This window comes from Oncorhynchus mykiss, chromosome 20 (assembly GCF_013265735.2).
Source record: "Oncorhynchus mykiss isolate Arlee chromosome 20, USDA_OmykA_1.1, whole genome shotgun sequence".
NCBI lineage: Eukaryota > Metazoa > Chordata > Actinopteri > Salmoniformes > Salmonidae > Oncorhynchus > Oncorhynchus mykiss.
Genome location: NC_048584.1, coordinates 14,248,175 through 14,271,163, shown reverse-complemented (window position 1 = coordinate 14,271,163; position 22,989 = coordinate 14,248,175). Strand labels below are relative to the sequence as shown.

At 41.8% G+C, this 22,989-nt stretch overlaps 1 protein-coding gene across 3 annotated transcripts in view; it reads left to right on the top strand.

Annotated features, from left to right (window-relative positions):
* Window positions 1-284: 284 nt before the first annotated feature.
* LOC110499016 (wings apart-like protein homolog) overlaps window positions 285-22,989 on the top strand; it is a 47,710-nt gene continuing 25,005 nt past the window's right edge. For 2 of the 3 annotated variants that reach the window (XR_005037931.1, XM_021575817.2), the window contains exons 1-5: window positions 285-846; window positions 1,610-2,094; window positions 18,765-19,482; window positions 19,579-19,940; window positions 21,893-22,026. Coding sequence is in view for 2 of the 3 variants with exons in the window: in XM_021575817.2 (XP_021431492.2) it covers window positions 1,632-2,094; window positions 18,765-19,482; window positions 19,579-19,940; window positions 21,893-22,026 (1,677 nt within the window). In the remaining variant the exon portion in view is untranslated. The remainder of the gene's footprint in view (window positions 847-1,609; window positions 2,095-18,764; window positions 19,483-19,578; window positions 19,941-21,892; window positions 22,027-22,989) is intronic. The other variant, XM_021575818.2, reaches the window with a different exon arrangement.

Below are 22,989 nucleotides of genomic sequence, written 5' to 3'. Positions count from 1 at the left end.
TCTCCGTCACATTCAAAGATCTCTCTTCCTGATTGGACCACACTGTACTTGCAGTGACGTGAAAGTGAGAGGGTTCGATTAATCTCGTCCGGGCGTGCGTGTTGGCTAGGTTTGCACCGGCTGAAAGTTGATTTCTTTCGATTTGGAAATGGGCTGCCTCCCGGCCGTGATCCAGGTACCCCCCCCCCCGCTCTGTACGACGGTGAATTGGGCTCAAAACAAAAGTGACGTAATTAAGTACGTGTTGTAATCAGTATGATTCTGTGTTTTCTCATGCACAAGGGATTTGCATAGACAAAAACGCTTTGTCTGCTTTCCCAATAAAAAATGGTTTGAAAATTCCAACATTTATTTTATGGAAAAGATGCACCATGCTGGCTTGTTGACAACATGACGGAGTGGCGCAGATTACTGTTTGATTTAAGAGGGCGCTCCTATTTCCCAGTTTAAGCCCGATGACGTGACGGGCCATTGACCGGTTCAAGCTGAGACAGGGTAAAATAACTCCCTCAATGCCGTTGGAAGCAAAAAGACGAGGGAGGGGGAACTCGAATGGAAGGCGTCCGTGCAACACAGAGGAGACAATCGAGTTTGATAGAGCTTTAAAAAATGAATATATCAGACGTAAAACCAACATTATCAAAATAACATTGCTACCCAGGATACACGGGACTTTTTTTACAGTATTTGACTGTCCCATATATGTCATTACTACAGGCAGTTGAGCCTTGTTTATATTGTTTTGCAAGCGAGCTTTGAACAGGGTCGGGAGGCCCAATCTGGTGCGGGAAGCGGCCGCCTTCTTCGGAGTGTGTTGTTGAGTGGTTCGGTCTTTTCGCGCACCAAGTAAGTGAGGCAGTTGTATATTCAATGCAATTTTGTGAAATATACACAGATTTTCAAACCACTTAACCTTAAAATCAATGTGAGAATTGGATGTCATCTAATCATGTTGCGTCTGTTAGCTTGAGCCAGCTAGCTAACGTAAGCTAGCTAGCTACTAGCCAAGTAGTTAACGTAAGCTAGCTATTTACTGTAACTGGCTGCGTTATTTTAGATTTTTTGCGAGAATTGTTTACGTTATGTGGCTAGTTAGGTAGCCAGCCTCGACTGTGTCACCCGAAGCTAGTGGCTAGTTAGTTAGTGAACATTAGCTATCTAGCTAATTGATCTAGGTAGCTAACATCGTAACTAGCTAGCCATATGGGTCTGTTTTGGTTGTTGAACACTGAAATACTAACGTTAGCTAGTAGTATGTAGCTACTATATTATCCCAGCTAACGTTAGACACACTATTGTTTCTTTAATACCGTTAGCTGATTGATTTAGTTGATGTTTACCTAAAGTTATAGTGTCTAAGTTAATGGGGATGAATTGTACTTAACTGCACATTGCGTTAGCCACTTCCAGAGCAGTCGGAGCCTGTTTGCTGAACCTGAAAATGAAGGATCACACGGTAGAAAAAAAATGTGGTGAAATGACAGCTTCCAGATAACCCCCTTAGTCCAGATTTATTACATGACAACATTACAGTAAACGTAATTGTTTTGATGAGAAATGGCATATGATGACTGCAAATAATGCATTTCATATTTTGTACTCATCGCAGAGAATATGAAACAGGTGTCACGATGACGTCCAGATTTGGTAAAACCTACAGCCGTAAGGGAGGCGACGGCTCATCATCCAAGTTCGACGAGGTCCTGTCCAACAAGAGAGCCACGCTCAGCACCAAATGGGGCGAGACGACATACAAGGCCAAGGTGAGTTCCAAGCGCCCCGGCCCGAAGACTGAGGTGGCAGAGCAGCCCAAGAGGCCCAAACTCTCCAACGAGAGCTCCGAGGACCCCTTTGGGTTTGACAGCGATGAGGAGTCCAAGACGGTCACCTCTCGCGTCCCACAGGCAAAAGCCTCCCCAGTCAAGCCGGCATCCACAGAACTGCCCCTGACAGGGAGGCCAGGCTTGTCCCTGGAGTCCAGCAGCAGAACCAGCCTTGCTCCAAGTAGAGCAACCTCTAGTCTGGGGATTGATAGAACCCAACTGAGGGTCACCGAGGACACAGCCAGGTTCTTCAACACCACCCCCACAACAGGTAGGAGGACACTCATGTTGCAAAGTAGGACTAATAATACATTGTAGAATGTTCGATGGGGCCAAAAGACTTTGACTTCCAGAGGGTGTAGGGTCAAACACATCTAAATATTGTGCATGCATGGAATTTTCCTCTGCCTTGCAATTTGGTAGTTTTTATTTGTTAGAGATTCTCTGGTGCTTTTGTAGACTTTTTAGCCAGTACTGAAAGTAGTGTTTACCTGCCAAAAGTGGTCCCTGAAAATTGCTTATAAAGTCTCATATGTGCCCCAAGTCATTGCTGTCTCTCCCTCTGACGTGTGCATCTTGCTAGTTGTCACTCAAATGACAAGGGGCTGATGCTCATTAGCAAGAACCTCAAATTGCTAGGGGTTGGCCCACGGGGGGGAAAATGGCGCAGCACAGCTTCCAGAAAAAGCCACTTTCAAACAAGGGATAATTGCAGCTAATTGAGAAGACAGTAATTCTGCTCATAGGTTATGCATGTATGAACTACACATTGACACCGAGCCCAAATACTGAGTTGTCACAAGTTCTGGAGCATGTCTTTAAGAAGAAATATTGTGTGCCAAGTCAGCCGTCCCTAGTTACAATTATTGAAACAGATTGATTTCCTGTAATTCATTAAATGCGAATGAATACAAGGTAATTATAGGTACTAAATATTTTGATTGTCCTTAGATTTAGTGATCCAATCCTGAGCAGTAAAGAAGACAGTTCTTCTAGTGAGGTTACAAAATAATATGCATAATTATTAATTTAGGATGCAATTGTCTCTATTCATTTCAGACCATATGTCATCCACCCATCTGATTTAGTCATCAGATTGGTAGCTGACCTCATGATTCAGACGAGTGGACATTTTTTAATGCAACACCCTGCCTTGTGACAATTTACCACTTTGCAGACACTGTTAGCTTTTGACTTTGGAAAAGTTTCCCAACTCTTGGAACAGACAAACCTCTAATCTGTCTCTGTGTCTTTGGAGCAGGCTTCAACAGGCGAGTGAGTGAGTGAGTGAGTTTAGCTCACCCTTTGGACTGGAATATTGGGGACAAACTGTCAGCCTGGCAGGCTCTCGTGGATTACTTCCAAAGCGCGTTCGCCGGGGAGATGCAAACCCATCAGAATGTGCAGTCTTTATGTTGACTCGCTTCACTAATATAAAACCAGTCCACCTGACAGGGGTAGCCTCGTTTTTAGGAGGCCGGCTTCTCTGTGGCAGGTGGTTATGATTGTATTCAGCCTTGCTAAAGGAGCCCGCATATTAGGTTGTTTGCCCCTAGCAGAACTCGGCTAGGCGACACAAACGTCTGTGCCTCGCATACTCCCTAAAGACCTTTCACTTGAGAAACAAAAAGGAGCAATATTGCCGTTTGTCCCTCTTGAGCAACCATGGCAACAACAACAGCCAGAAACCCTTTCTCAAAATTAATTCAAGATAAATCAATAAATCTGTCATTTTTATGTTTTTGCTGAGGTCTTAGTCGTGCAATTTTACATCTACCTAAGATGTTTGGTACAGTATTTCTCAAGTGAAAAAATGTCTCTCGTTGGATGACGACATCCGCTTCACTGAAGAATCCCGTACATAGTTCCCACTCCTACTAGGCGCCATAGTACTGTTGGTCAATCACAGACGTAGGGATGCAGGCTTCGCCTACGAAACTTCTAAATAAAACCTGCTGAACACCAACGGACGACAACTTCAAATTTCGTCGTAATATATGCGCCAACTGTTTCGACTTGGACACATGGAACAGGCTTAAGTAGACACGCTGAATGTAATTTACTGCATCAAGGCAGCAACTTGTTGCTCTAGTTACAGGCCCGTTTCAATGCAATGTTGCTTGCTGGTGTGTGCCTTGTCCACCACAAAACAGTATCGCATAATTTTACATCCCTGCATATTTGCTCTATGCTCTAAAGTTAATTTCCAAAATAATAGCATATTTGCTGTATGCCCTACAGTTAATTCCCAAAATAATAGCATATTTGCTGTATGCCCTACACTTAATTCCCAAAATAATAGCATATTTGCTCTATGCCCTACAGTTAATTCCCAAAATAATAGCATATTTGCTGTATGCCCTACAGTTAATTCCCCAAATAATAAGGGATACAAAGTATATTGAAAGCGGGTGCTTCCACACCGGTGGGTGATTCTCATGAAACCAGTTTCTAAAATGTCTGTCAGATTGAGTTGCAAAATCATGATGCATTTTTAAAAATCAACTGTCATCATTCAGGACTGAGATGTAGGTTTTGGAAGTGTCTAATTTTAAATACATTTTACACCTGACTTTGTACATTTTCACCCCATTCTCATTACCGAAATGGGTCAAAATCCTTTATCAAAACAACTTTTGAATAAAACACAATGTTGCTATAGTTTGTCCATAAATCATAAAAATGGTATACTAGTTGAAGTTTACATTTAAACTCTAATATTAATTACATAGTGTTTGTGGACATGTCATTAAGTAACACTTTCTCACGTTCCTGTAAACTCCAGTGAGTTAAAAAATATATATTTTTATTAATCTATGATGCATCGTCTAGATCAAGTATTCCAAAACTGGGGTATGCGCAATGCTGTCGGGGGTACGCCAAATAAAATAAAAATAGTATTTTTTTCAAACAGGTCATTTATATTTTCCAACGGGGCTATACATTTGGGTGAGGTTGCCTCGTCTCACTGCCAAAAATAAAATTAACCGTCTAGTGTTCAGTGAAATAACACAATGTAAATTACAGGTAGCCTAGTGAAATAATTAACATCCAATCACGTTAACCGTTACTCTCTCATGGGAATTCCACTAATAGTCCGTATGTAGCCGAACGTAGCTGCTGCTCATTCCGTTAGCTTTAAAATGGATAAATGGTTTAAAAAAGTAAGGCCCGCGTCCATAGAGACATACCAGTGTTACTGGTAGTACTGCTACTACCAGCAGTACTGCACCTGTTGGCGACAAGTTCAGCTTCCATGAGTACATCCAATGCTATCATCAGTAATTCTACATTTGTTGTTAGCCCAGCTAGCATGGAGACTGACAGTTGTGAATCTGATGCAGACCGAAGAACTAATGTCCCCTTACCCGGGAAAGCACAGAGCAACAGACAGGGACGTTGGACCATCGAAGAGGGGCAAATATGATGAACTACATTGATTTGGGGTTCACTTATTAGGAGTAGTGCCTTTCCTCAGCCACAGTGTGTTTATGTGCAAAAGTACTATCTCACAACTCACCAAAACCTTCACTCTTGCGCAGACATTTTAGAAACAAAACATACGAGAATTAAGACTTGAGTAGTACGACATGTATAAAGGCAACAGATACTATTTAATGAGATGGGGCTAGAAGCATCTTACATGGTGAGCTACCGAGTGGCTAGGACAGGCAAGCCCCATACTATTGTGGAGGACTTAATTCTTCCTGCTGCCGCAGATATGGCTGGGACAATGCTGGTGGAAAAGGCCAAAAAATCTATACAGACAATGCCTTCATCAAACAACACTGTTCCATGATACATACGTGACATGGCAGGAGATGTTTTGAAACAATTACTGCTTCGCATGCAAGCCGGTGAATTCTATGCGTTACAGCTGAAGAGTCAGACGTGGTGGGCCTGGCACAGCTCCTGGTATGTCTGTCACATTTATGGGGGTCAATTAAGGAATACCTCTTCAGGAAACCAGGACAACAGGAGAGTATTTTTTTTAAAGTACTGGACAGCTTTGTGACATCAAATGGCCTTTGGTGGTAAATATGTGTTGGTATCTGTACTGATGGTGCAAAAGCCATGACAGGGAGACATAGTGGAGTGGTAACGCACATGCAAGCAGTTGCTTCCGACGCCACTTTGGTACACTGCAGCATCCACCGAGAGGCATAATTTTCACTTGTCTGACCGCTTGCATGATGATGTGTTTCTCACACAACTGGCCTATCTGGGTGATGTTTTTTCTCACCTAAATGATCTGAATCAAGGATTACAGGGATATCAGCAACTATATTTTTTTTATTTCACCTTTATTTAAGCAGGTAGGCTAGTTGAGAACAAGTTCTCATTTACAACTGCGACCTGGCCAAGATAAAGCATAGCAGTGTGAACAGACAACAACACAGTTACACATGGAGTAAACAATAAACAAGTCAATAACACAGTAGAAAAAAGGTGCTTTAGTAACAACACGGATGGCACTGTGATAAACTGCATCTAGTTTGCTGAGTTCAGTATTGGAAGCTATTTTGTAGATGACATCGCCGAAGTCGAGGATCAGTAGGATAGTCAGTTTTACTTTTACTTTGGCGGCGTGAATGGAGGCTTTGTTTTGCGAAATAGAAAGCCGGCTCTAGATTTGATTTTGGATAGGTGTTTGATATGAGTCTGGAAGGAGAGTTTACAGTCTAGCCAGACACCTAGGTACTTATAGATGTCCACATATTCTAGGTCGGAACCATCTAGGGTGATGATGCTAGTCGGGCGTGTGGGTGCCGGCAGCAAACGGTTGAAAGCACGGGACAAAATTGAGCCTATGATTAAGAATTTGGAGCTCTTTGTTTGCATTGACAAGGACAACACACAGGTCTTTCCATCATTGTATGATTTTTTTTTTTGTGTGCACAGGTACTTTCCCGAAATGGATGACACAAACTGGATTTGTTATCTCTATCATGCCTTGCCTCCAGTCCACTTACTGATATCTGAACAAGAGATTCTCATTGAAATTGCAACAAGTGGTTATGTGGGAATTGAATTGAATCAGAAGCCAGTGCCAGATTTCTGTATAGGTCTGCGCTCAGAGTATCCTGCCTTGGCAAATCGCGCCGTTAAAACACGGATGCCCTTTGCAACCATATACCTATATGAGAGGATTCTCGGCCCTCACTAGCATGAAAACGAAATACAGGCACAGGCTGATTTAAGACAGACTCTCCAATACAACCCAACATTGCAGAGTTATGTGCATCCTTTCAAGCACACCATTCTCATTAACCTGTGGTGAGTTACAGTGGCTTCTGAAAGTATTCACCCCTCTTGGCATTTTTCCTATTTTGTTTCCTTACAACCTGGAATTCAAATATATTTTTTTAGGGGGTTTGTATCTTTTGATTTACAGAACATGCCTACCACTTTGAAGATGCAAAATATTTTTTGTGACACAAGAAATAAGACTACTGACCTTGAGCACGCATAACTATTCACCCCCCCCCAGAGTCAATACTTTGTAGAGCCACCTTTTGCAGCAATTACAGCTGCAAGTCTCTTGGGGTATGTCTCTGAGCTTGGCACATCTAGCCCCTGGGGTTCTTGCCCATTCTTCAAGGCAAAACTGCTCCAGCTCCTTCAAATCGGATGGGTTCCGCTGGTGTACAGCAGTCTAAGTCATACCACAGATTCTCAATTGGATTGAGGTCTGGGCTTTGACTAGGCCATTCCAAGACATTTCCCCATAAACACCTCGAGTCTTGCTTTAGCAGTATGCTTAGGGTCATTGTCCTGCTGGAAGGTGAACCTCCGCCCTGAAACAGGTTTCCCGTAAGAATTTTCCTGTATTTAGCACCATCCATCATTCCTTCAATTCTGACCAGTTTCCCAGTCCCTGCCGATGGGAAAACATCCCCACAGCATAATGCTACCACCACCATTCTTCACTGTGGGGATGATGTTCTCGGGTTTATGAGAGGTGTTGGGTTTGCGCCATACATAGCGTTTTCCTTGATGGCCAAAAAGCTACATTTTAGTCTCATCTAACCAGAGTACCTTCTTCCATATGTTTGGGTCTCCCACATGCATTTTGGCGAACACATACAGTGGGGCAAAAAAGTATTTAGTCAGCCACCAATTGTGCAAGTTCTCCCACTTAAAAAGATGAGAGGCCTGTAATTTCCATCATAGGTACACTTCAACTATGACAGACAAAATGAGAAAAAATATCCAGAAAATCACATTGTAGGATTTTTAATGAATTTATTTGCAAATTATGGTGGAAAACATTTGTTATTGACCAAATACTTATTTATCTCAATACTTTGTTATATACCCTTTGTTGGCAATGACAGAGGTCAAACGTTTTCTTTAAGTCTTTACAAGGTTTTCACACACTGTTGCTGGTATTTTGGCCCATTCCTCCATGCAGATCTCATCTAGAGCAGTGATGTTTTGGGGCTGTTGCTGGCCAACACAGACTTTCAACTCCCTCCAAAGATTTTCTATGGGGTTGAGATCTGGAGACTGGCTAGGCCACTCCAGGACCTTGAAATGCTTCTTACGAAGCCACTCCTTCGTTGCCCGGGCGGTGTGTTTGCTGAAAGACCCAGCCACGTTTCATCTTCAATGCCCTTGCTGATGGAAGGAGGTCTCACGATACACGGATCAGTTGTCCTGGTCCCTTTGCAGAAAACCAGCCCCAAGCATGATGTTTCCACCCCCATGCTTCACAGTAGGTATGGTGTTCTTTGGATGCAACTCAGCATTCTTTGTCCTCCATACACAAAGAGTTGAGTTTTTACCAAAAAGTTATATTTTGGTTTCATCTGACCATATGACATTTTCCCAATCTTCTGGATCATCCAAAAGCTCTCTAGCAAACTTCAGACGGGCCTGGACATTTACTGGCTTAAGCAGGGGAACACGTCTGGCACTGCAGGATTTGAGTCCCTGGCGGCGTAGTGTGTTACTGATGGTAGGCTTTGTTACTTTGGTCCCAGCTTTCTGCAGGTCATTCACTAGGTCCCCCCGTGTAGTTCTGGGATTTTTTCTCACCATTCTTGTGATCAATTTGACCCCACGTGGTGAGATCTTGCGTGGAGTCCCAGATCGAGTCTTGTATACAAGTGGTCTTGTATGTCTTCCATTTCCTAATAATTGCTCCCACAGTTGATTTCTTCAAACCAAGCTGCATACCTATTGCAGATTCAGTCTTCCCAGCCTGATGCAGGTCTACAATTTTGTTTCTGGTGTCCTTTGACAGCTCTTTGGTCTTGGCCATAGTGGCCAGGTGTCTTTTATACTGATAACAAGTTCAAACAGGTGTCATTAATACAGGTAATGAGTGGAGGACAGATGAGCCTCTTAAAGAAGTTACATGTCTGTGAGAGCCAGAAATCTTGCTTGTTTGTAGGTGACCAAATACTTATTTTCCACCATGATTTGCAAATTAAATCATTAAAAATCCTACAATGTGATTTTCTGGATTTTTTTTTCCTAATTTTGTCTGTCATAGTTGAATTGTACCTATGATGAAAATGATATGCCTCATCTTTTTAAGTGGGAAAACTTGCACAATTGATGGCTGACTAAATACTTTTTTGCCCCGCTGTATGTGTTTGCTTATTTTTTTTCTTTTTTCTGGACACTCTTCCGTAAAGCTCAGCTCTGTGGAGTGTATGACTTAATGTGGTCCTATGGACAGATACTCCAATCTCTGCTGTGGAGCTTTGCGGCTCCTTCAGGATTATCTTTGGTCTGATTAATGCCCTCCTTGCCTGGTCTGTTAGTTTTGGTGGGTGGCCCTCTCTTGGCAGGTTTGTTGTGGTGCCATATTCTTTGCATTTTTTAAATAATGGATTTAATGGTGCTCCTTGGGATGTTCAAAGTTTCTGATATTTTTTTTAATAACCCAACCCTGATCTGTACTTCTCCACAATTTTGTCCCTGACCTGTTTGGAGAGCTCCTTGTTCTTCATGGTGCCGCTTGCTTGGTGGTTCCCCTGGCTTAGTGGTGTTGCAGAATCTGGGGCCTTTCAGAACACGTGTGTATATATACTGAGATCATGTGACACCTAGATTGCACACAGGTGGACTTCATTTAACTAATTATGTGACTTCTGAAGGTAATTGGTTGCACCAGATCTTATTTAGGGGCTTCATAGCAAAGGGGGCACCACTTGTCTGTTTTTGAATTTGAATTATTATATCTTTTTTTCACTTCACCAAAAATCTATTTAAATTAAATGTTGTAATGCAACAAAATAGTGACAATTCCAAGGTGGTGAATACTTTTGCAAGGCGCTGTATTCACTATTTTTGATGAACAAATGTAAGTTTAATGTGTAAGATGGCTAAATAAAAAGCAAACTTGTTTATTATTATTCGTGCCCTGGTCTTATAAGAGCTTTTTGCCACAACCTGGCTTGTGGGAAGTGACAAACTCACACTCATGGCAGGCTTACAATGATGGGAAAAAAACATCTGAGAGTGCGCTGACCCTGGTGGGGTTACGCAGCTGGAGGTTGAATAATTGAAGGGGTACAGGACTATAAAAAGTTTGGGAATCACTGATCTAGAAGATGATAAGTTAATTTATTCGCTTAAATGCATTCAGAATGATGTTCTCCAACACTCCCTTTACCCCACTTGGCCTTCTCATTACCAACATGGTCAAATTGGGGGGAAAGTCAGATGTTTTTATTTTAGAATGTATATAATTTAAATGTAAATATTTTAATATATAACTTAGGCCTATCTCATTAGGGGATCAATGTTTAAAAAATTACTAAATATGGATTTTACTTTTTTGGACTGCGAAAACTTACGGTAATGAGAATTTTGTGAATGTTGTTAATGTATGATTTAAATAAAAATGTTTTAAAAAGTAATTAAATATGAGTATATATTGTAGTCTCAGTGAAAAATGACACTTGAGAAAATCAGTTGTGAGATTGACCCCGGTGTGGTGTCTTAAGTAATTTAGGGGTACATTTAAGCAATTAACATCCCATCATGCTTAGGGTCATGTATAAAAATGCTGGGCAGGCCATTATTTTGGCTACCCTATCATCCTATGGCGGCATAGCCAATGTCCTAATCCACAGGGCACGAGTGGTTACTGAAGGGTTTGATGAGCATGAAAACGATGTACAGTGGTTCCTCAATCAAGTTTATACTGCAGCGCATTAAGGTACATGTCTGGCACATTGCGTCATCGCAAGGGGGAGTTAGAAAACTGATAATGCTTCTGTGTTCGGTGTTAACTTTTGGTGCTAATGTTTCTTTCCTCACTAAAGTAATGACCCGTCCATGACGAGGACCGATGGGTTGTGCATACAGAGATGCTGTTCTGCACACCGCTGTTGTACTGCGCCGCTATTTGCCTACTTGTGGCCCCGCCTGTTAGCTTGCACGATTCTTGCCATTGTCCTTCGACTTCTCTCACCAACGCGCTGTTTTCGCCCACAGGACTGCTGCTGACGCATTTGTTGCACCATTCTCGGTAAACTCTAGACACTGTCATGTGTGAAAAGCCCAGGAGGCCGTCCGTTTCTGATACGCCTGACACCGACAAACACAGCATGCTCAAAGTCTCTTAGGTCACTAGTTTTGCCCAATCCAACGTTCAATCAATCAGTAACTGAATGCCTCTATCTGCCTGCTTTATAAAGCAAGCCATGTGACTCACTCTGTGAATGGGGTGTACATAATAAACTGGCCACTGAGTGTATATTCTTTCAGTCTATGAGAACTGAAAGTATCAATCATTTGCACATTCAGCAACAACACTGCCACGTTCCTACACAAACCCAGGATATCCTCTAAGGCCCAGTGTTCACTTGTCCACCCATAGAAACTCATTGTTTGGCTGGCGGGGAAATCAATCTGAGCAGACCAGAGATTATAGGACATTTTTCAGAGCCAGAACTTGGTAATGATGATAATACTTATTGAGCTCCATTAAGGATTCATCAAGCTTAGTGTTCCGCCCTTTTTTAATGTGGCTAATCGTTTCTAAGCTTAATTTGACCACAAAAAAAGGATAACTGAGGCGCTCAGTGATGGTGACGAAGGTGTGATCGTCTCTGCGTTGAGTGCCCAGACACCGAGAGAGGGTAGTCTCAATCCCTCCAAAGGACCGACTGCATAATGAACAAGGTCTGTTACAGCTCTGGTTGGATTCTAATCAGGCATTTTCTCAGTCAGATGATTTCTCAAGTGCAAAGGATTTGGAAATAATAAAATGTTCCCATTAAAATAATTTACACAGGAGGTAGGGAAATGCCAAACACAGCCCGTTCATTAAATGTCTTGGCATTCTCAGCAAAAACCACAACACCATGAAATAACTAGTTATTTTGAAGTCATAAATGTAAAGAGCGAGGATGTACCATCTCTCTTGTGAAATGGTTTTTCTCATAGAGTAGGCCTAACCAAGCCCAGTTAAGGTCAGGATTATTTGTGACACAGCTTTTTAATTGTTTGCATATTTCCTTATTTATGTCAGAAATGCAAATAACTAGCTGCTTTGTATGATATCCATCCAAACTTCGCTGAATTCCCTTGGATGAAAAGCTTAAATTCCATTTTGGACTTGTCAGTGAAACATCTAGGTGTCGGTGATGAAACATCTAGGTGCACCTCTCCAAAGTGTGCACAGTTCCTAAGTAATTTCAATACACTTTCATGGCTAAAAAAGATGAATGTAATCAATGCGGTGCCTATTCATTTCTCATCGAATCACAGCGTACTTCAATTTTGCCAAATGGGTGATTTAACAAAAACGCATTTGTGTAAAAAGCACAATCGTTAAACAAATGTTCCTTAACCATAAACGTCAATACACAGAAGTGTATATATTTTAAACCTGCCTATTTAGTTAAAATAAATTCATGTTAGCAGGCAATATTAACTAGGGAAATTGTCACTTCTCTTGCATTCGGTGCAAGCAGAGTCGGGGTATATGCAACAGTTTGGGCCGCCTGGCTCGTTGCAAACTGTGTGAAGACCGTAATTAATTTCCCAGAATTTTACATAATTATGACAACATTGAAGGTTGTGCAATGTAACAGCAATATTTAGACTTGGGGTTGCCACCCGTTCGATAAAATACGGAATGGTTCCGTATTTCACTGAAAGAATAAACATTTTGTTTTCCAAATGATAGTTTCCGGAATTTACCATATTAATGACCAACTGCTCGTATTTCTGTGTTTATTATAAATAAGTCTATGATTTGATAGAGCAGTCTGTCTGAGCGTTGGTAGGCAGCAGCAGGCTCGTAAGTATTCATTCAAACTGCACTTTACTGCGTTTTGCCAGCAGCTCTTCGCAATGCTTGAAGCACAGCACTGTTTATGACTTCAAGCTTATCAACTCCTGAGATTAGGCTGGCAATACTATAGTGCCTATAAGAACATCCAATAGTCAAAGGCATATGAAATACAAATGGTATAAAGATAAATAGTCATAATTCCTATAACTACAAACTAAAACTTCTTAACTGGAAATATTGAAGAACTGGGAATATTGAACCACCAGCTTTCATATGTTCTCATGTTCTAAGCAAGGAACTTAAACGTTAGCTTTTTTACGTGGCACATGTTGCACTTTTACTTATCCAACACTGTTTTTGCAGTATTTAAACCAAATTGAACACGACTAAATATATTTTATTTATGTATTATTTTAAGTAAAAATAAGTGTTCATTCAGTATTGTTGTCATTGTCCTTATTACAAATATATAAAAAACCTCAGATTAAATCTGTATCGTTTTTTTTTTTTGGTCCTCCAATCGGTCAACCTATACAATTTGATTTGTTTGATGTAGTTACAAGTATTTGTCACATGCTCCGAATACAACAGGTAGACCTTACAGTGAAATACTTACTTACAAGCCCTTAACCAACAATGCAGTTAAGAAAAATGTTTTAAAATATTTACAAAAAATAATAATATTTTATATTTTAATAGTACGTATAACAATTTTAAAAAAAATATTAAATCTGCCTATAAACAATATGTATACTGGTTTATTCCTTGTAGCTCTAAAATGAGGGAAGGGATACCTCAAGTCACCCAAAGCCGTAGGAAGTATATTTAGATTAAAGATCAGAATACACACGCATGACAAATAGTGATTAGATGTGAGTTGCATTTAAGAGAAATTTGGGATGATTAGGCAGGTCGATTTGTTGCTAAAAGTTGGTAAATGACGTTGTGATATCATTGCGTAGTAACGTAAAACTGCATCATTACGTAGAATACACTAACGTTATTCAAATTGGCTGGCCGTCTCGTGAAAAATATGATTTGACATTCGTTTGTTTAGTTTTATCACATTTTTATTTGTAAAAGTAATATAAACACAACACATTTTATATGATCAGATATTTTTAATTTTTAAACAACACATTTAATTATTTACAATTACACATTATTGAACAGTTATATTTAAAAATATATATATATTTTATCTAGTAAACCTACACATTCTGAACAATTATAGTTTTAAGCAGTGTATTGGTAGTTATCATGCCTGGCTGCAAAAGTGCATTGTGAGTGACGTCACCAGCAGACGCTCAGCTCGTGCACAGGCAGCTGCAGTCAGCCAACAATGATTTGCAATTTGCGGAAATTGCTGCTGGCCGGCTCCTACCTGTGCACGGGCTGAACGCTTGCTGCAGACGTCACTCACAATGCACTTTTGCAGCCAGACACGTGTGTTGACTGAGTGTGTGACAGAGGAAATCGTTTGTCATTTAGAGGGAAAAATGCGTGCATTTTAGCGTTTGAGTCACTTTTCAAAAGTTGCTAATACATTTTTAAAAGTAGCTCAATTTGTTGCTAGGTGCTGTTTTGGAAAAAAAGTTGCCAGGGTAGTCTGAAAAGTTGCTTAATCTAGCAACAAAATTGCTAAATTGGCATCACTGGATAAGGGGTAGGCTGTGCTGATACAGGCTTGATCCGTGAGACACATTTTGTGACTACATCTCTCAATTTCAGTTTTATGTACCATTTACAAGACTGGCTTTGTACATTTTATTAAAGTACAGACTCGGCTTCAAAATTGTATATTATAGTCGTGGGCTCCCGGGTGTAGGCCGTCATTGTAAATATGAATTTGTTCTTAACTGACTTGCCTAGTTAAATTAAAGATGAAGTTTTAAAAAAGTAGACACTGCAGTTGGGGGAAACATGGGAAAGTTGTGCTTATTTCAAATGTGTTTCACACTGGCATCTTTTTTTAGTATGCCCATTCATGTTCACACCCTCTTAAGCCTTAAGCCTTAGCGCCACCCATCTCTAAGTATTCATGTGAGGCCATATGCTACATTTTGTGGTTTTAAGGTGGTGTAGTAAACAAAGGGTGAAAGTAGTAGCCTACAACAAGGAACATATCCAGGTAAAAATACGCTATATAGTCATTGGCCTATATCTAAACATGTTCTTTACATTTACTATATATCAAATCAGCCCCCAGACACATCTCGCTAAGTTTATGGGTCATGTAATCATCTGGCTAAGTGGAGTATTTTGTTAGACATCTAACGTAAACTCACTCACATTTGTACATCGCCCTGGTCTGTACAATTGACCTTATTTTAGCACCCCAAAAACGTAATACTTCCAGATCAACTGTAATGTCAATACCATTGTAAAACACAATTTCTCCCCTTTCCAACAGAATCAATTACATGAACTAAACGCTTCCCTTTTCTGCATGATTCAAGCAGGCAATGAGCCCCGTCGGGTCTTTTTAAAAATGGCGGGTGGGGAAGCGAAACTAATACGTGATAGTGAGAAGGAGATATGTAGTGTGGGAAAATAGCTTTTTTCCCCCACTCGATCTGTCGCCTCAAATTTAAATAAAACACTATAAAGAGTTTATATAATGTGTCATTACATACCTATTTGAAGGTTTGTGTCGAATTTGAATCTGGTTTTTAGGGCGGTGCTAAAGTGTTCTTAGAAGTAAACAGCGGCTTTGAGTGATGATCGCTTGCAATGATGACGCAAAAAATGACTAGGTAGCCCCCCCCCCCCCCCCCCCTTACACCCGTCACTGTCCATTTCTTGTTTCTAAAGGATGAGAGAAGTGCTACACCTGGTGGAGAGAGATTGTAAGACAGAAATAGTTGCTTTATGCGTGCTGTACGTTACGACATGACACGTGAGGATGTAACAGAGGGTCAGTTTTTTTTTTTTTTTCTCCCAACTTTTCTCCAATACTATAGAGCCATTACCATGTCGATCAACGCTTGAATAGAAACCTAGTTCACACCCCTGATTTTCAAGTCAACACAGTCGCTACAGTCCCATTAGTTTTCTTTGTAGCCTAGTTTGAATGTTGCGGTTGTGCACATTTGTACGGAATGGGGTGAGTTTACGTTAGCTAGCCAAACAAGTTAATAATTCCAACCCATACAGTTTAGCAATACAAACGGTTTGTCATCCACTTAGCTAGCCATCCACCATGCATGAAATGTGCAGTATTAATCTGCAGGTAAAGCTAACACACCAGCTAGCTAACAGTAGGCTATAACTAGCAATGTGGATGGATTTCTGACTAAATTAGATACTAATATGGATGAATGCTTCATGGCAGACAAACTCCTTGTACATGTAATCCAGTGAGTTATTTTATACGAGCCTTCTGTGTTCTTTTCAACTCTGCGCATTTGCAATCAAACTTCTAAATGGATGTCCTTCTCATACTCTGCTTCTACCAGGCATTCCACTGAGTTCAAAACTCAGTCCACTTCTTCTCTGAAAACACCGTTGATCTCCGTTTCTTCCCCATCACGGTCATCAGAATAGGCAGCAATTTCTGGTTCAATGACATTGCTATTATCTTTAAGAACAAATCTGTGTTAGACTACGGATTTAGGGATGCCCCCATTTTATGTTATAGGCAGTAGCCTATGGCATGGCAGACCAATCAGGACTCTTCTCTCAGCATGACCAGCCTCTCCATTATCTCAGCCAATCAAGGCTAGCCAGGAAGAATCCTTTGTTTCTCCATGATAAATAACTAGACTCATAATATATGTGTTGATATTTAGAGATCACCTGCAAATTAAGACACGTGAAAGTTCACATGTTCAAAAAAGGATTTCTGAAAGAAACATTTTGAAAACTTTGTTGAATATCTTCTGTGATTTAGGAACGCCCGCCTTACTCTTCACAGTTTGGCTCCCGAGTGGCGCAGCGGTCTAAGGCACTGCATCTCCGTGTAAGAGTCCCTGGTTCGAATCTAGGCTGCATCACATCCGGCCGTGATAGGACGGTGCACAATTGGCCCAGTGTTGTCTGGTTTTGGACCCGGGTGGGCCGTCAATGTAAATAAGAATTTGTTCTTAACTGATTTGCCTAGTTAAAAAAAATATAAAAATGGAGAGATCCAGACTCATTTGACAGTAGTACCAAAAGTAACACATTCTAGTATCGAACTGTTTTTAATGATCTAGTATTGAAAAGTACAGATGTTTCGGTATACAGTGCAACACTGGCCAGGCAACACACAATGAAATGCTAGCTGTTCCCTTAGACTTCCAGTCATTGAGCCAACAACTATCCATTTTAAAACGCATCTCGGTATAAATAAATATTACATAATTTTTTGCAACGGTGGCAAACGCTGTCAGGCGCTGCTCCAGAATCTCCTGTAAGTGTTCAATTTGGTTGAGATTGGGTGACTGAGAGACACACTTTAAACCCCTATGCTCCTTTTGACACCCCTTTTCAAAGTCACTGAGATCTCTTCTAGCCATGGTAGCCAAAATAATGAGTGACTGGGCATTTTTTATGCATGAGCCTAAGCATGATGTGTTGTTGATTGCTTAATTTAATTCAGGAATCACACATATGAGGAAGCACTTGCTTTCAACGTTGTTTTTTTAACCTTTTATCTAACTAAACAAGTCAGTTAAAGAACAAATACTTATTTTCAATGACGGCCTAGGAACAGTGGGTTAACTGCCTGTTCAGGGGCAAAACCATTTTTTTACTTAATTTATTTTACCTTGTCAGGTTGGGGATTCGATCTTGCTACCTTTCGGTTACTATTCCAACACAAATATACTTTGAATCCCTCATTTACTCAAAGGGTTATCTTTTATTTTGGCAGTTACCTGTACCAGGTTGAACATGGTGAGATTATACACTCCTAAATTGATACTGCTGTTTTATTTAGGTTATTTTACAGCTAGCTAGCTACAATCACATGCTCATATTGACTTTGGTAGTATTGTGTGTAGCTACATTTGCTTTCTAGCTGGCCAGCCAGTCTGCCCAACGAGAGCGTTGCATTGTGAGTTTTGTATTCAACTCGAGCTGCAAAATATTTCCTAAACTATTTTCAAATGTTGCTCCCAACCTTATTATACTGGCAATTTTTTTTTGTTGGCACATGTTATTGTTATTTAACACCGTAAATCATAGGAATGTTTTTTTGGGGGTGTGTTATTCCTTTTGAGGGGGATTCACCAGAATGTGCATGCCTGCACGCAAGTGGTATGTAGCAGCGTATTCAAACTCAACTTCAAGTATAGTTGTTTAGGAAGTCATTGCTGTCCCAAATAAATAATAACAGGTGCCCGTGTTTTCAATGTCCACACCCTGTCTTCACATGTAGGCTAACCCGGTCTGCTCCTGTTGTGGTGAATGAGACCAATTAAGTTGGAAATGTTTACCTGACTCAGCATTGAGATTTTTCTCCAGCTTTGCTAAAAGCTTCGAGGGTGTGCTGCTCCTCTCACAGCCCTAGCAGTAAACACTCCCTAATACATGGTTATCTCCACTTTCTGCTGTGAAAATGGCACCCATGCGGCATTGTGACAGGCATCAACTTTCTTTTTAGAGTACTTCAGCTGCTCTATGCTACATCTCTGTCAGAGACGGTAACTGCCAAGACTTATGTGGTGCTAATACATTGTTTTTTTCTCCTCCAGCCAAGCCAAGCCAACCGAGCTGGTCTAATGAGGGTGCGACTGCAGAGAAACATAGCTACTCATGGTACAGCAACGCCTTGGAGAGCGACAAAAAGCCCATCGCTCAAACCACCACCCTAAAGAGCGAGGCCAAGGACTCTTACGACAACTGGGATGCTGTGATGCTTCTGGGGCCCACCTCGCCCACCCCAGAGCCCACTAGAAACCCCTCAATGTGGGGTGGGGCGGGCAGCTACGGCCTGGGTCTGGCCAGGGAGGACAAGCCATCCCCAGAGCCGACCTCCAGTTACGTATTGGGCCAGGGGGACTTCGAAGTCCCCATTGAGCCCTCCGAGTTCCAGGACCACTCCCAGTCTCTCCTCAGGGCTAGCACCAACTGCCGGACCTACCACCGGCCCAACAAAGGCAAGCAGGCCGGGGACTCTGACAGCACCAGTAGTACTAGCACCAGTACCAGCACATCCTTCAGTAGTGGGCCCGGATCTGACCCACTCAAGACCAACAATACGGAGAACAGCAACAAGCCGGCGGGCCGTGGGAGGACGAGAGACTACACAGTGCTGCACCCGTCCTGCCTGTCAATGTTTAACGTCACCATTCAGGACCGGATCATGGAGGAATACACCCCCGCTTCCGCCGTGGCTGCCCCCCTGACAGATCCGGGAGAGGCTGGCCGCCTGAAAAAGAAGAATGAACCAGCACCGGCCAAGGCCATCAGGTGACGACCTGCTACGTACTAGTGATTGTTACATATTGCAATATTATTTTGGACAATATTATATCCTTTCTCTCTCTCTCTCTCTCTCTCTCCCAGGTTCAGACCTACACAGAGCAAGGCCAAGAAAGACACCAAGCTGGACTTCTTTGGCTTCGAGGAAAACGAGGCAGGCCGTGGTGCCAACCAGGAGGGCGGCAGTTCTGACCCTGTGGCATCCGGCAGCTCCAATTACAAGATTAAGTACTTTGGCTTTGACGATATGAGCGGCAGTGACAGTGACGAAGACGAGGGCTCCCACGCCAAAGAGAGGAAGGCTAAGAGGGCTGTAGCCACCGCTGCTGCAGCCACAGCCTCCCTTGCTGCCATGGAGATGAGGGTGGACAGCCCCCTGTCCAGCAGTGAGGAGCTGGACAGTCAGACCAGCAGCAACACAGGTCAGGGACAGGACTTCAGGCGTGGTCAGTACTACCAAACCCACTTGGGAATACACAGACCGGCATCAGTACAGGGCATACTTAGGCCTCAGGCGAGGTCAATAACACGGACTTCGAGATCTCTTCACAGGATCCTCACTAAATGCTAATGTTATGTTATTACGTTCCTCAAAAGCTATTTAGGAAAGCGAGTAACGTTTTCTTTCAACCTTCATGGTAGTTCTGTAAGGCCATTAGCGGGGGCAATTTCTGGGGGGCAGTGTTTGGGATGAGCACAAACAAACAATACTGATAAGTCCTGATAAGAAAACTGAGACTCATCCACACACAGCTCTTTCCTATACAAGACAGACATCTCAAAGATAGATGGAGATATACAGTGCCTTACGAAAGTATTCCACATTTTGTTACGCTACAGCCTTGATTAAATCGTCCCCCCCCCCTCAATCTACACACAATACCCCATAATGACAAAGCAAAAACAGGTTTATATAAATGTTTAATTTATAAAAAATGTAACTGAAATATGACATTTACATACGTATTCAGATCCTTTACTCAACACTTTTGTTAAAGCACTTTGGAAGCGATTACAGCCTGGAGTCTTGAATATGACACTACAAGCTTGGCACACCTGTATTAGGGGAGTTTCTCCCATTCTTCTCTGCAGGTTGGATGGGGAGCGTTGCTGCACAGCTATTTTCAGGTCTCTCCAGAGATGTTCGATCAGGTTTAAGTCCGGGCTCTCTGGCTGGGTCACTCAAGGACATTCAGAGACTTGTCCCCAGGCCACTCCTGTGTTGTCTTAGCTGTGTGATTAGGGACGTTGTCCTGTTGGAAGGTGTGCCTTCGCCTCGGTCAGAGGTCCTGAGCGCTCTGAACAGGTTTTCATCAAGGATCTTTCTGTATTTCTCTCCGTTCATCTTTCCCTCGATCCTCACTAGTCTTCAAGTCCCTGCCGCTGAAAAACATCCCCACAGCATGATTCTGCCACCACCATGCTTCACCATAGGGATGGTGCCAGGTTTCCTCCAGATGTGACGCTTGGAATTCAGGCCAAAGAGTTCAATCTTGGTTTCATCAGACCAGAGAATCCTGTTTCTCATGGTCAGAGTCCTTTAGTTGCCTTTTTTGCAAACTCCAAGCGGGCTGGCATGTGGTTTATACTGAGTAGTGGCTTCCATCTGGCCACTCTACCATAAAGGCCTGATTGGTGTAGTGCTGCAGAGATGGTTGTCCTTCTAGAAGGTTTGCTCATCTCCACAGAGGAACTCTAGAACTCTTCTTCTCCCCCATTTTTCTCTCAGTTTTGGCCGGGCAGCCTGTTCTTGGAAGAGTCTTGGTGGTTCCTTCTTCCATTTAAGAATGATGGAGGCCACTATGTTCTTGGGGACCTTCAATGTTGGAGAAATGTTTTGGTACCCTTCCCCAGATCTGTGCCTCGACACAATCCTGTCTTGGAGCTCTCCTTTCCAAATCATGTCCAATCAATTTAATTTCCCACCGGTGGAATCCAATGAAGTTGCATGATCAATGGAAACAGGATGCACCTGAGCTCAATTTCGAGTCATATAGCAAAGGGTCTGAATACTTTTGTAAATAAGGTATTGTTTATTTTCAATGGATTTTCAAATGTCAAAAAACCTGTTTTCTCTTTGTCATTATGGGGTATTGTGTGTAGATGGAAAGATTTCATAAATAATAAAAACATTTTTTTTAGAATAAGGCTAATTTAACAAGGGGTCTGAATACTTTCCGAAGATGATGTGTTTGTGTATTTCGCCGCATGCGTACATACATGCCAGTGTAGATCTGAATATAGATTTTCAATAATCTATTCTAATGAAATACTTTTGGCTATTAATGACTTGGTCACAAAGATTCACAATTCTATATGTAATTATATAGACTTGGTAATGAACTGTGATGATCTGCCCTAGTCTAACACACGTTTACATTTGGCATGTCCCCTGTAGATGTGATGGACTTCCCAGAGGACAACTCTGCCTCTGTGGGCCTAGAGATGCCCAGGAGACCTCAGGCAAAACAGGTGGAGAAATCCAAGGAGAGCAGGGAGACCAATAGGAAGATCTTCAGTGGCCCCAAAAAGGTAAGCGTGCGGGGTGAGTTCCTATAGAACACTCGTCCTGGGTTGCGTTAACCAGGCCACAACGGCACATCATAGAGAAACACTTTGCAACGGAAAACAAAAAAAGAGCACTTTTCATTGGACACGGTCAGGTAGTCCCCCCCTGTTTCAGTCCGTTTGGTGCCTAATGAACTAGACCCAGAACTTTCAGCAGAGGATGAGTAGACTACACTCTGTATGAGCTGAAGAGATGCCAGGCTGAAACGGCTGTTGGATTATTTATATGTGGATGAATGAAGGGATGAACGGTCATTGTAGTCTCAGATGGTTCTCATTTATCAAAAGAACCAGTAATGCCTGTTCTCCAATCGCTTTGATGGACTTGATCTTGACGAGCTCCACCATTGAATGCTCTGTATATATGGAGATAGTTTAGTTCCCAAAATAAATAGTTTAATACATATAAAATGTGTTTCCTGATCTTTCTTATCTCTCAAATGTAGTGCAGACACTTCAGAACAAACGCTAGCTTAGACAGGGCTTAGACTTAAAGTTAAGAGCAAAGCCTTGTTAAGAATGCAATTTGAAATCGTATTGTGGGAAAGCCAGACACATTATATGAGTTGGGTTTGTTAGTAGGGGCTGGGATGATACCAGTATTGCGGTACTCATTAGTATCGTGGCAAGGAAACAAAACACAAAGTGGAAAACAGCCCCGATGTTGGAAACATCAAGTTGTTTTCCAAGCTATAGGACAAATTATTTTTGTAGACCAAAGAGTGTGATGTGCTTTGTTTTCATTGTTGCCATGATCCTAATATCGCAATATTATTTTCCGTCACAACCCTAGTTGTTAGGTGCAGGTTATAGTTTATACAATGATTCGTATAATGATAGTTTGAAGGCAGCTTGTCATGAATTGTTTTTCTTTGCATTTGGGTTACTACAAACCTGTAGAGTGCCAAGGTGCCTTCCAAGTCTTCC